This window comes from Solanum dulcamara, chromosome 5 (assembly GCF_947179165.1).
Source record: "Solanum dulcamara chromosome 5, daSolDulc1.2, whole genome shotgun sequence".
NCBI lineage: Eukaryota > Viridiplantae > Streptophyta > Magnoliopsida > Solanales > Solanaceae > Solanum > Solanum dulcamara.
The window spans coordinates 3,272,354-3,287,845 of NC_077241.1; the positions used below are offsets into that span (position 1 = coordinate 3,272,354).

The 15,492-nt window shown below is 31.6% G+C and overlaps 1 protein-coding gene across 1 annotated transcript; it reads right to left on the reverse strand.

Moving 5' to 3' along the window:
• Positions 1–9,863: 9,863 nt before the first annotated feature.
• Positions 9,864–13,326, reverse strand: LOC129888800 (pentatricopeptide repeat-containing protein At2g22410, mitochondrial-like). Its single transcript, XM_055963813.1, has one exon. It carries the CDS (start codon positions 13,301–13,303, stop codon positions 11,324–11,326), a length of 1,980 nt encoding a protein of 659 aa, XP_055819788.1. The 5' UTR covers positions 13,304–13,326; the 3' UTR covers positions 9,864–11,323.
• Between the last annotated feature and the right edge of the window lie 2,166 nt (positions 13,327–15,492).

Consider the following 15,492-nt stretch of genomic DNA (forward strand, 5'->3'; position numbering starts at 1 on the left):
TCTGAATTTTTAAGACTTAAATTTGTTAGGGTCTTTTAAATTAAGTTTTCTTAATTTCTTTAAAAAATTAAGTGGCGACTCCCTTTTTCTAAAAATTGATTTTTTCTCTAAAAAGTTGTTTTAAACCGTCTTTTTTCGATATAACATTCGCGATGAAAAAAACATTTGTTTAAGCATGATTCGACTTTTCGAAACAAGTTTAGGAGTAATCTATGCCTTTTTCCTGGACTTAAATATACACACACGCATGAATGCACATACATACATGCATACACACATATTTATTATGTACATATATGCATACAATGCAGCTAAAATAAAAATAAAAATTATAAAATTGGTATTAAATTATGTGACAAATTCATAAAATGGTTTCTACTTGTATTGCTCATGAACTTAAATATATAATACATAAATATGACTCTTAACTTGGTTTCAAATGGCAACTATGACGTCTAACTTTACTAGTGCACAAGTAGACACTTTAACTATCCAAAATTTGAATAAATAGACACATTCATCCTACATGGCATCCTATATGGCAATTTTGTGTCCTACGTGGCTTCCTATGTGTATTGTGTCACGTAGGATACACATGTCTACTTGTTCAATTTTATGCAAGTTTAAGTGTTTACTTATGGACACCCAAAATTGGAGGACATATATGTGAAATGAGGTCAAGTTAAAGGATATATTTATGTATTATGCCAATAAAAACATACACTAACATATAAAATTATTTAAACTATAAGTAAATCATTTAGATCGAAAAAAATTATATATGATATAAAAAAAGTATTACATAGGCGAATAATTGAAATGCTATGAGTAAAATAGATATCCCATAAGAAGGAGGGAGGACTGGAGCCATGGGAGGGGGGAGAACATATCTATCATTCAACGGAAAAGGATCAAAATGTCCTTAAGTTATGTGAAATTGAATAAAAATATACTATGTTAATAGTTTAATCCAAAAAATAACTTTATCATTAATATTTTGGTAAAAAAATATCCATATTATTTAATAGTTTTGTAATGACCCGTTAGGTCATTTTGAGAACGAGTCCTCCTCCTTTCATAGAAGATCCTTTTCGTAAATTTAAGTTGAAAATTTTGGACCTTTCGGTAACTTCGATTAATTAGTTGAGGGATAATTTTAGAGAATTAATTTAATTGGTGGGCTAAAGTGTTAATTTATTTAATACTTATACCACTTTTCTTATATTTAATAAACTAGATTAGTAGAATTTGCCACTTTTAGTATATGATTAATTTAGAAAAGAAAAAGAAGGAAATAAATAATAATAAAGAAATATATATATATATATATATATATATATATATATATATATATATATATATATATATATAAAATCTGATGGCACAGATGTAAGCGAGAAAGCGAGAAAACGAGAAACGATTACAGAAACTGGAAAAAAAATACGGAGGAAGAAAGAAAAGAAAGGGGAAAAGAAAAATAAAGGAGAAGAGAAAAATAGGGATTTTCATTCCAAAGCGTCAAGGTAATTATTCTCATTCTTTCCATTAAATTTTTATGTGATTATGAACATATTTTTAGGGTATATTGGTGGAGAAATAACGCTAAAATAAGAAAATATGACCCTAGGGTTCTTCACATAAAATCTTGATTTGGGGGTCGAATAACGATCCGTTTTAGCTGAAATTTGACATGTGAATTTATTTTATCATGAGTGAACATAATCGAAAAGAAAATTTCAGATTTGACTTCAATGACTCGGGAAGACTTTTTAATCCAAAAATAAATATAGCAATATGGGTGTCACTGGATTCGTATTCTTATAAAGATTATGTATTTGAACAGATTTTGATCGTTCGGAAGCGTTAAGAAAGACTCAAGTTTTAAAGTGATTATTTAATTTAATTGAGGTAAGTGAATTTCTAAACCTAAGTTTAAGTTTGTAGATGCTTGTATTTTCGTGTTATGTGTACTGGAGAGTAATGAGAATTTGACTAGGTTATTGACTGTATGATTGACCTTAAAAATGGAGATGAGGGGTATAAAATGGTAATCTAATGACATGTATTGGTGGAATTGATATGTTGTGATTATGGGTTTATTTTGGATATGGGAAATGACTGTTGATGTGAGATAGAAAAAAAATAATGTTGTTTTCATGTTATTATCGTGAATCATATGAACATGAATTGATTGCATTGGTTCTGACATATTGTGTTGAGACTGAAAATGATATGAGACAAAAAGAGTCGGGACACACGCTCCGTGGCAGGTATTATGAAATAAAAGGGTCGGGCAACAAGCTCCATGGTAGGATATGTATATTGAGGGGATGGGTCACACGCTCCGTGGCAGGTAACATGGACAGAAATGTCCCCCATGGGTTCCGGACTGTAATTCAGTGGATATGTATCGATAGGACAGGCGTGCATCATCTTATTGCATTGCATCGCATTTTATTGATATTTGTGAATTTTGTGTAGAGTGTAGAGTTGGGATGATTTTATGCAGGTTGTAGTTGAGGAGGTTCGGTTGGGATGACAGGAGTACTTGTATCTATCGAGCTTTGCTTAGTTTTAGTTATCCATTTGCTGAGTACCGTATTGTTTGGTACTCACTCCTTGCTTCTACACGTGTGTAGGTTGTGAGCCCGGACTTGCTTAATCTCCAGTGTTTTATACCACTTCCGAGGCTATCATTTCGAGTGTTGAGATAACCGTTACATCCATCTAGAGGATACCTCTTACTCTTTTAATATGTTTTTAGTTCTATTCTAGAGACAAAGACATTGTGACTGTATTTATCTTTCGTACTTCGTTAATGTATTAGTGGCTTGTACACATGACAACTAATCTTGGGGGAGTTTGAGTTTGTTTTACGTGTTTTCGGTTAAGTTAAATTTAATTTATTTTCTTTTCTTCCGCATCTACTTTCCATTGGGTATTAGGTTGACTTGTCTCGGTGGGTTGAGATGAGTGTCATCAGACCTGGATTCGGGTCGTGACAAGTTTGTTTGTGTTGGATTATTTGCAGAATTTTGGAAATTCCAAGATGAACAGAGAGGAATTAGTGGGCCATATCCTCCTGCCTTTCATTAGCTTTCGATTCCGTTTGAAAAATTCAAGTTTGAAAATTATTGTGAATCACTAACTTTTGTTTCTTAGAATTTTTGAACAAAATATCATGTAAAATGCTACTCAAAAATACATTTAAATTTTTTTAAAAATAAATTCAAAAGAATGTCTTATTATTGTTAATTGTTTTAAATAATGAATTGTTTACAAGTTTGTGTATCTAAATTAAGATATTCTTTCCAAGGTTCAAAAATAGTAAAATCTTTAAAATAGTATAAAAGATTTATGATATGTAATTAACCAGAAAAGTTATTCGGTAAATCAACAACAACAACAACAACAACAACAACGAGCCCAGTATAATCCCACCATGTAGGGTCTGGAGAGGGTAGAGTGTACCCAGACCTAACCCCCACCTTGAAAGGTAGGGCGGCTGTTTCCGAAAGAACCTCGGCTTAAGAGAGAAGAAACAAGGAAAACAAAAACCAAAGTCAGATAGAACCAAGCATATCGAAAATAATATAAAAATATGCGTACTGAGATCGAGAAAGTCAGGGACAGATCGGAGAGAAAGAAGCATTCACTACTATAGATGAATAGGATAACCAAAGTATACCTGGCTCGCATATGTAAGCAGTAATCAACTGCAGAAATCCAAAGTTAATAAACAAATGAGCAAAACTACGACTATTATGGTGGATAGATAAGTCACCTAGCCTACTATCATAACCAAAGTTATTCGGTAAATAAGATCTTTAATTGATATGTTTGAATAACATCGACCATATATATGTGTGCAATGAAATTCTTTTTAAACGTTTTTAATGATATTTTCTTAATTTGTCAAATTTTCTCTTTTTCACCAGAAAATTTATTCGGTAAACATGATCTTTAAAATTTTAACATTTTGATATTTCAGGTGAAAAATAGGAAAAGGAACACGTAGAGTAAACCATGGAAGAAGCTAAAATGGTAGCAATTATCACCTCAACAACAATATTGTTCTTATTCATGATCAATATAAATGTCTCAAATTGTCGTCATAACCAACAATCGCACAAATTACCTTAGCGTATGTTGCTTCTCCTTCACCTAAATGACATGTAATTTAGACAAGTAGAATATTTAGTGTGAGATCTTAGAAAAATTGGTGAAGTTGGTGCCCATACACGGATACTAAGAAGCTTTGTAAATAGCTTCGTTTTCTCCTCATTTTATTTTTTTAAGACTATTCAAATGGACAATTTGGTAAACGAGCTATGTTATGTATGGTAATAGTTGTATCTAAAAATATCCTAATGTATACGTTTCAAAAACGCATAGGGTTCAATGTCAATTTTTATTGGTGATGGATTAATAATTAATTTGCATTGATAACAAGCAGTATAAGAAAATTCATTATTTAAAAGAATATTTAGGTTTCTTAATGAATGTACATTTAAATTTTCTATAATTCATATCATCATTATAGTTTCAGAACGTCTCAATCGATCATGCCAAAGTATGAAAGTATGTGCATCAATAAGCTTATGATTTATAATAAAATGTGTCTCAATTGCACTAATTTTTGTCCAAGATAAGCCAAAATATTAAGCAAGAAAATTTTGTATAACATATTTCTGGCTAGAGACATTTTTTGTGATACAAAGATATTCATGGTTCGTCTCATCCATTTTCTTAATATGTTGTCCATTTTGCGGATATTTTTAAAATTCAATAAGTTCTTCGAAACTTGGGAGAGAATATGACAATGTTTATAATAAATTTTGTTCTCTTAGGTAAAATTATAATGGCTCTTTCAAAGCATTCATTTAAGTAAACTTTACCTAAATCCCGTAATGGAAAAGTCTAATTACTATACATCCCTCATTGTACCAAAATTACCCGATATCTCCTTTTTTCAACTTTTTTGATACATTAGTAATGTATCTGATACATCAATCATCTATAGAATAATTAATGAAGATCATCTATTTATGGATAGTATCTTAATATAAGGTATGATTAGTTCTTTAAATCAATTGCTGATCTAATTAATGAGATTAATTTGGTTAAAAAATAACGGTTGTGTACATGAAGATTCAAGCCAAAAAACAGAGCATAAATTCAAACCAAATTCGATTTCAATCTTTTTTTCAGTTTTGTTGATACATAAGTTATGTATCTGATACATCAACTTTAGATGTAGAATAGCCATATATGCAGTTTCGAATCTCAATGGGTGGGACGGGATCTTCTTGATGACGTATTTCATTCCCTGCATTGACATGAAAATGGTTAAATACAACTTGAACTTTATGCATAAATACGATGTATCATATGCATTAAAATATCTGATACATGAGATGAGATTCTGATACATACAAAAGATGTATCAGAAGCAGTTATATCTTATAATCTGATACATAAGTGTAGATGTATCAGAATCATTAAAACTTGAAACAATAGAAACTGACACTTAAACATGATGTATCAGAAATAGTAAATCTCCAAAAAATTGCATTTGAAAAAGATATTATGTATCTGATATATAAATGTAGATGTATCAGAATTATTAAAACTTGAAACAATAGAAACTGACACTTAAACATGATGTATCAGAAATAGTAAATCTCCAAAAAATTGCATTTGAAAAAGACATTATGTATCAGAAGAGATAGCGCTTGATACATGATAATCTGATACATAAATGTAGATGTATCAGAATCATTAAAACGTGAAACAATAGAAACTGACACTTAAACATGATGTATCAAAAATAGTAAATCTCCAAAAAATTGCATTTGAAAAAAACATTATGTATCAGAAGAGATAGCGCTTGATACATGATAATCTGATACATAAATGATATGTATCAGAATCAAAAAACCTTCACAAAATTTTCATTCTAAAAAAAAACTTAATTGAACCCATACCTTTGGGAGATTAGGGCGTGTTGTAACCCCTTCAATCTTGTTGTCTATTTCTTTGGGTGCATGTTTAACCGTAGCTTTCGACTTCAATTTCTCACGTAGCTTATCCATCACTGCTGGATCGTTACGATATTTGGATCTAACCTCGTCGTAACCTTTCTAAGACGAATCAGAACCAGGTGAAACAAGAATTCCTTGATTTTTATTGGACTGTTTGAGACCATGAACGGATTCCATATGTATCATTGAAGGTATGAGAAACAAAAATAGAAAGATTTACAGAAGAAAGCAAATGATAATAATTTTAGAAGATTTTTCAAAGATTTATAGAAGAAATCAAAAGATACAAATTTTAGGAGAAATCAGATTGAATGGGGATGAAGTGAAATTCCATATAAGGAAAGATTAAAATATACCTTAGTTGGAACCTTGAAATTGATTAACGATTGAAGAGGGTCGAATTAAGTAGAGCAAATTAGGGCGAGGATGTAGGAGGAGGCGGATGTATCCGTGAGGGAGAGAGAGCTAAAGGAAAAAGAGGGATTTTGGAATTTTTTTGGTGTAATAGGGAATAAAAGTAAATATAGTAGGGGAATATGTGTAAAAGGATAATTTACCCTTCATTTAAATTAGTAGTACCATCAACCATAGTAACATTTACCTTTTTTCGATTAAATTTTGATATTTTATTGATGAAGTAATGAGTATAAAACACCATCTTACACCAACTCGGACAAAGCTTATTCCATACATGGCCCAATCACTAGGAAAGAAATAAACAAACAATCAAAAATAAAACAACTAATACTTTGAACCTTCATGTCCCCTCTATTCCTTTGCTGAAGTTACTCTCAAATAGAGACATTTTAATTTATCACTATTAATGATTTTTCAATTGAAGAACAAAATATTATATAAATAAAAATGGGTATAGACATAAAAATAACATAGACTAATATAGGATTACATCATCTTTGTTACTACTAGTTAGTAAGAACTAAAATTAAATAAATCAATCATTTTTAATAATAGATCCATTATCAATTAAGTGATTTATTTTTTTCAGGATATTTAAGAAAATAAATCACGTTCAAGTGTGTGATGTCAACTTGATTCTTGGAAATAAATTATCTTTGATTTATGTTTTTTGTATTCCTTGATAAAGTTCAATCTAAATGTTTTGAAGTACGATATGTACATGACCAGTGTCCTCTTCTACCACTTTGATAACATTTATTTTCTAAGCCACTTACTTCTATCACTAAGTGTTTTTCATCCTCCATTTCTCCTTTTTGATAGTGATGTTTCATTGATGAATGATTTAACACCATCGATCTTTTCCACTTTTAGAATAACACCATCGATCTTTTCCACTTTTAGAATAGTGGACGTATATCACATTCACTTCAGGGAAGGGTGTAGATTCAATAGGTCAATTTTTTATGATTTTTTTATTAGCAAATTGTTGTTTGGATCAGTCACAAGAAAATGAGAAATCAATTTAAAATACTTTTTGAAACTTTTCTCTTGATATTACTGTTGTGGGAGCATATTCAAGACATGAAAGGTAGATAATGTCTTTTTCAATATATCAAAATCACTAATCTTATCTCTACATAATTTCAACTGAGAGATAATTTTAATCATTAGCAGAATTGTAATCACAAATAAACTTAAAGTTTTGTAGCCTTATATGAATTCAATTGTACAATGCTTTTGAGAGGATGACCATCTTCAAGTTGTCATGCCTTTCTTTCAAGTTATTCCACAAAATGAATGGATCCTTAATGATGAGATATTCAAATTTCAAAACTGCATCAAGGTGATAACGAAAGAAAATCATTGCTTTAGCACAATATATCCTAATTTGATGTTTTATTTATATTCTTGATGATATCTCCAAGACTCATGCATACAAATGGATTTCAACATGCAATACTCATGATGGTACCTTGGTTTTCAAAATAATTTCTTGAGATGATAGAGTCTCGTACTGATGATGTATTCTAAAATACTTAATAAATTAAAAAGGCTTTCCTTTCTTCCTCCCCCCCCCCCCTCACTCCCCCTTTTTCAATAAATAAGCCCCGCGGGCCCCTCTCTGATAAGGAAGGAAACGAAATAATCTCAATTTTACGACAAATCCGGTCCGATGGCTGTTCTCCACTAACCACAAGGATAAAAACCTAAAATTCCCAATAATAAACCAAAATCCCCTACACGATTTTTGATAATTGTAAATGGAAGTGAGTTCGACCTGGAGTGAAGCTTTGGCGCGGCTATTAGATACGGATTGACGTGACGAGTTGACCTAAACGAGTAAGAACAATTGTTGGTACGTAGTCGCTTAAGCAAAGCGAAAGGAACGAGATTGATCACGGAAGAACTGCTACCTCCTATCTTTATTACCTTTCTAAGCAAAAATCTCTCTCCATCTCGGTGTGGCGTCGTCTCCACCACAATGCAGTTACTTTTCCTAAGTATCCGAGACAAGACAGACTGGCCAACACTTTAGCCTCTCATTCTAGGATTTTTTATGAGTTTAGCCAATTTATCATGAAAGGTAAAAGGGGAGGCTGCAGCTATTCAAGCATCTCAAAGTCTATCTATAACGATTCACTTTTTTCAGCTTGATCGGAATCGATTCTATGATTGAATAGCAGAAGTGCTACTTAGTAGTAGAAACTCGGAGAGACTTGATCGACTTCATTACTTTGTTCAGACGATCGATATAGAACGCTTTGGCGTGCCTACCAAGCAAAGCTTTCTTGAAGAGGCAGGGCGGGTTCCTATAGTCCTTACATCCCTCCGCAAGCATAAGTAGTCTCTGACTTCAATAGGCAGTCTTGTACTAATAGATTTAAGAAGATTATAGAGAAAGGTTGTTATTTCTCTTGAGATATAGAATACAATGAATGAGAACCCCTTTTATTTATAGGAAAAACTAACTTGGTCCAAAGTTACTAACTCTAACTTTTCTCCAAGGAGACAATATAGACATTCACGAAATACATCATGTTTACTTTGTCAATCATAATTTTTTGTTTGTTAGAATTTTTGAATAAAATATTATGTAAACGTTACTCAAAAATACGTTTATTTTATTTCCGAAATTTTTTGAAAGAATGTCTTATAATAATGTTAATTGTTTTAAGTAATGAATTATTCACAAGTTTCTGCATCCAATTGAGATATTCTTTTATTCTTTCTAAATGTTCATAAATAGTAAAAGCTTTAAAATAGTATAAAAAGATTTATTACCTCCTACAATAACTCTATCCCTTTGATCTATAAATTTATAGCAAGAAAGGTTTTAACCATTCAACAAAACAAGAAGGAAGAAAAAAAGAATTCTCTCTCTCTCCATTTTCAAGATTTCTTTCCAAAACCCAAATTCATAGAAAAACATCACTAAACCTTGGGCTTAATCATTTCAAGAAAATAGAAGGAAAAAAAAAACATCTTAGTTAATTCTTTCATTATCATCTCATCATCAAAGGAAATAGCTTTGGAGGTACATTTTCTCTTTTAACATGCATATTGTGCAATGAAATTCTTCTTAAACACTTTTAACAGATTTTCTTAGTATGTCAAATTTTCTCTTCTTCACCAGAAAAATTATCCTATAAACAAGATCTTTAATTGATGTGTTTGAATAAAATCGACCAATGACAATCATTACCAGAAATATATCTTAAATTACATTCTTCCAATACGAGGAATTACTACAAAAGGAAACACTTTAACCCCTCCTTAAACAATAAATATTTATTCACATCGGATATTTTTTTTAATATTTCCAGATATGATTAAAATGACATGCACAATCCTTAACCTTAGTTCAATAAAATAAACGGTGAGTGACCATTCGTCGTGATTCTTTTTAACATTTATTAACATTTTGATATTTCAGGAGGAAAATAGGAAAAGAAAAGGAACATATACAATATACCATGGAAGAAGCTAAAATTGTAGCAACTATCACCTCAACAACACTATTGTTCTTGTTCATGATCAATATAAATGTCTCAAATGTTGCAGCAAGATTACCAGACCAAAAAACTGTTGTCATAACTAACAACCATACAAATTACCTTAGCATCCGTTGCTTCTCCTTCGATGATGATGGTGTCGTTAAGCACCTAAATGCCATGGGCAGTTTCAACATCACTGTCAAAATCAGAAAATTCTTCCCCACTTCAACAATGTTCAATTGCTCCACAAACATGGGAACATTCGTGGCGTTTAAATCCGACTACGAGTGCGTTAGCCATTCGGTGCCTTGTGAATGGAAGTTTGATGAGAACTTCACGTATCGCTATAATCCCACAGACAAAGAGTGGGTTCTTCATGAATATAACCCGAATTATGAGTCTCTTACTAGAGGAGGAGTTATCAAAGGGTATTATGTCAACTGAACATAACAATCTATATATAGTCGATTCTAACTTGATTGGACTATCAGAATGCTTCGTCAAAAAAAGCTAACTAATGTTTAGTATGACATGTAGTTTAGACAAGTAGTATACTTAGTGTTGAGATTTTAGGTAAATAGATGAAGCTAAGGAGGGCCCTTTCAGGGACATTCAAAAGCTTCATGGACAGCATCGCTTCCTCCTCATTTCTTTCCTGGCAGACTCAAGCTATGATCTGGTAAGCAAGCTATGATCTGTATGGTAATAGTTGTATCTAAAAATATATTTATCAAATGGGCGACTTGGTAAGCGAGCTATGTTCTGTATGGTAATAGTTGTATCCAAGAATGTACTCATCAAATGGGCGACTTGGTAAGTGAGCAAGGTTCTGTATGGTAATAGTTGTGTCTAAAAATGTACTCATCAAGTTACATATTATTGAATTTAAGTTATGTGCATATTTAACGGTGTAAGAAAATTTATTTAAGTGTCCAAGCTTGCCCTATACATGTTTTCATTCCTCCCAACAACTAAAATGTACGAAGACCTCTTTTCATCGAGATCAGAGAACAAATTTTGCGTGATTCAGCATTTACTAGGACTAAAACAAGGTGTCCAATACCTGAAAATTGTTGGTTGATAATGTTAAATTTATCCTCTTCTAGTAGTCCCGGTAATCTTTTGGTCCAATGCTTTGAGAAGGTGCTTCATCCTCTTCATACAACATCCTGATTATTCAAAGATTTGCAAGCTGATTCCACCTTCAAACTTGCAGCAAGCTCTATAGGGAAACTCACCAATGTGTTCGTATTTACCAGCTTCATTGTTAAATGGATCAATCACGAGTTAGTAATTACTGACCGGAGGAATTGGAAGTGCTTCCATGCCTGTCAAGACTTACTCGACCAGACCACAGTGTATTTGTCATGGTTGTTCTGGCTGTGCATCAGAGACACATTCTTCTAACTTAGAGAGCAATATAATCTCATCAAGCATTTTATGTATTGCCTGAGATTCGGGATGTGAGTCGTCAGCAGACACAAATTCATAGAAGTTACCGTCGACCTCTATCAAACTATGACCTGGATTCTTCTTTACACCTTTAGCTCTCATCAAACTTCTAACATTTCTAACATCAGCCCATTTCCTCTCATTAGCACACAAAGTTGCAAGAAGCACATAAATACCGCTATCTTGAGGATCTAGTTCTATAAGTTTCTCAGCAGCAACCTTGGCCAGCTCAACATTTCCATGCATCCGACAACCGTTAAGCAGAGCACCCCAAACAGCTTTATCAGGTTCCACCGGCATTTGCTTTATGAACTCAAAAGCTTCTTTCAGATGCCCAGATCTACCAAGTAAATCAGCCATGCATGCATAGTGTTCCACCCCAGGAATCAATCCATTTAATTCCATGCTCCTAAAGTACTCCCAGCCCTGATTGACCAATCCACCATGAGCGCAAGCTGATAGAACACCCACAAATGTGATGCTATCAGGCTTGAGTCCCGAGCATTTCATTTGTTCAAAGAGAGTGAGAGCCTTCTCGGCGAGACCATGAGAAGCACATCCTACTATTACTGAATTCCAGGAGACCAAATCTCTTTCTGGCATTTCGTGGAAGAGCTCACCAGCTGCATCCATGCTTCCACATTTTCCGTACATGTCTATTAATGCATTTGCCAGAATCATACTGAATTTAACCCGTTGTTGCTTAATATAGTAATCATGAATTCGTTGACCAAGATCCAAAGAACCAGATTGAGCACAAGCAGAGAGTACAGAGACCAAAGTGCTTTCCATGGGAACCAAACCTCGTTTCTCCATTTCATGAAAGAGTTCAAGGGCCTCCCAAGGTCTATTATTTTGCGAGTAGCAAGCAATCATGGCATTCCAAGAAACTACATTTCGTTCAGGCATCACACTAAAACACTTCTTTGCCAAGTCTACCTCCCCATTTCTGGCATATCCATGGATCATACTTGTCCATGAAAAGACATCCTTTATTTCCATCTTATCAAAAATCTCTTTAGCCACAGGCAAACAACCACATTTCACATACATATCCAATATGGCATTCATCAAATTAAGACTGCATTCCACACCTCTATTCTTCACGAGTTCATGAACCGATTTCCCCAGACTTAAATCCCCCTTCAACGAACACGCAGAAAACACCATTATCAACGTAACGTCATTAAACTCAACACCACTTAAACACATCAAATCAAACAACCCCAATGCCTCATCAACCATATTCATTTTCACATACCCATCAATTAAGCTAGTCCAAGTAACCACATCCCTCACAAGACTTTCATCAAACACCTTCTGTGCATCAACAGTTTTTCCATTTTCACCATAAAAATGAATCAAACCATTCCTCACAATCAAATCACTCAAGAACCCAACTTTCCAAATCCTACAATGCACCCCCACTCCCTCAAAAACCCCACACCCTTTCAACACATAAACATAACTTCTCTTATCCATTTCAACCTTTTCCCTTACCATTCTCCTAAAAACACAAAAACCCATTTCCAAGAACTGATTTTTAACAAAACCCTTTATCATAGTATTCCAAATATACACATTGGGTTCATTAATTTCTGAAAACAAAGCATTTGCATAGTTTATATCACCATTGACATCCAAAGCACAAAAGGATATCAGTCTACTAATAGGGAAAATGTGTGAAATCATGCCAGAGTGTATCATATTGGCTTGAATTTGCTTTATTTGTGAAATTGATTTGCAAGATTCTATGAGTATAAGAGTTGGGTGGGTGATTACAAGATTTGGGTTGTTGTTGGAATTCCATTTGGGTTGTGAGGAAAATAATTGTCTGTGAAAATGAGGGAAAGATTGGAATTTGAAGGAAAATGGAAACTGAGGGAATTTCATAACGAAGCAAAAAAGGGAATTTGACTCATTCATTTGTATTATAAGAATTTTATTAAAGCACTTTTATATATACAATAGTCCATACAAGCACGAATAAAAGTGGAGAGTTGTTCAAAATTCTATATAATTTTTAAATGTTGCAGTATAACGTAATTTTTAAATAATATATGTTATTCACTTTATCGTAATTTATATGGCACATGTGAAACTTTGAGAGTCAATCAAATTTTTATATATTTTTTAAATACTTTAAGTTGTTAATTATTGTCATTTATAATATTTTTAATTAACGTAATTTTCAAACAATATATGGTCATCTCTCTCGCGCGCACGGGGCACATGTGAAAATTTGATGGTTAATCAAAACTAATATATTTTTAAAAATAATTTTAAGTTGTTAATTAATTATTATGATTTATAATACTCTTAATGTAATTTTTAAATAATATTTATTATTCCTATGTCCCAATTTATGTAGCACAGTTGAAATTTTGAAAGTTAATCAAAACGTAATTTTCAAGTAATATATGTTACTCACTATGTCCCAATTTATATGGTACGTGTGAAATTTGAGAGTTAATCAAATTTTTAATATATTTTTCAAATATTTTATGTTGTTAGTTATTGTGATATATAATACTCTTAACATAATTACATAATTTTTAAATAACACATTATAGTACTATTTTTTCGTAATTTTTAAATAAATAACATAATATAAAGAAAAGTAAGATAAATTAAAATAAAAGAAAATATTAAGTATATAAATAGAGGGAATTAAAGGAGAAGGGCAAATCGGTCAACTGACTGACTGAACCTAAGCTCCTCAACATTTGCTTCTATATATATATTGTCTATTTTAATTTATTTGTCTAACTTTTTTTCGATTAAAAATACTTACATTTTTAGTAACTCTTTGCTTGCGTTTGAATATACGATATGCAATTGTAATTTCAAATCAATATTTGAATGTGCAATTTAAGATCATAAATTTAAATCTCAATTTTGTCGTTTTAATAACTCTTTGTTTATATTTGGATATGTGATGTGTAGTTGTGATTTTAAATCAACATTTTGGATGTGCGATTTAAGACCATGATTTTAAATCTTATTCTCAAAAAATATGATTTGAGATTCCAAATCACCATTTCAATTTTTTTAATATAAAGCTCGACTTATAAGTTAATATTTTGGAAAAAAAAAAGACTTGATCATTTTAAATTTTGTAAAAAGACTCTTGCTCGTCGTGAAGAGATTTTTTGTATTGTGTGAAATGATTATATTAAAATTATTAGTTACTGATATTGTTGACGATTAGATCTTTATAAAATTATATGTATTTAAAAATTTGTAATCACAAATATTTATTTATAAAAAGAACATGAAGATATATGATTTATCAATGCGGTACTTTAGGATATTTCGATATCTTATATGACTATGGTTTGTTAATTTGGTAATATTGTGTAAGAATTGATGAAATTTTAATAGTTTTCATGTTTACGAAAAAAATCATCTTGAAATATACAAATTTCATGTCTAAACAAAACTTCAACTTCATAGCAATTTGATTTTAAATCATGATTTTATATCACATATATAAACGGATCTTTTAATCCAACTTTCTGTGTCAAGTCATAGCAATTTCAAAACATAATATTCAAATGTTGTATGTATTTTGTTAAATTCTGTGTCAAGTCAAAATTATTCAAACAAATTGAATGTGACTTTCATAAAATAATCGAAATCTCGAGTAAACTAGAGTCATAATTGGGAAATCTTTATAGATGTTTGGACATGCGATTTCATCTTATGATTTGAAATCATGAGTGTTTGGACATGAGATTTTATTTTACTATTTAAAATTATGAGATAAAAATCTCGAATTATCCAAAAAACTTGATTTGAGAATTTCATATTGTGATTTCACATTTTCAAATACAAAAATTGACCCACAAATTTATATCTTGTGAAAAGAACTCCACCATTTTATATCTATCAACCATTTATTTCATATGTAAACAAAATTTATAGTTGATATTATTACTTTTACCAATCTTTAAATTATTTACATATCGGATATAACTATTACTCTCACCAATCAAATTTATTATTACTCCAAACCAACACATACTCAAAGAGTAGTACACTATGAGCCCGTTTGGATGAGATTTAAAGTTGATCAAAAT

Coding starts and splice junctions, on each gene's coding strand:
- LOC129888800 (XM_055963813.1), bottom strand. CDS start 13,303: ATGAAATTCCCTCAGTTTCCATTTTCCTTCAAATTCCAATCTTTCCCT.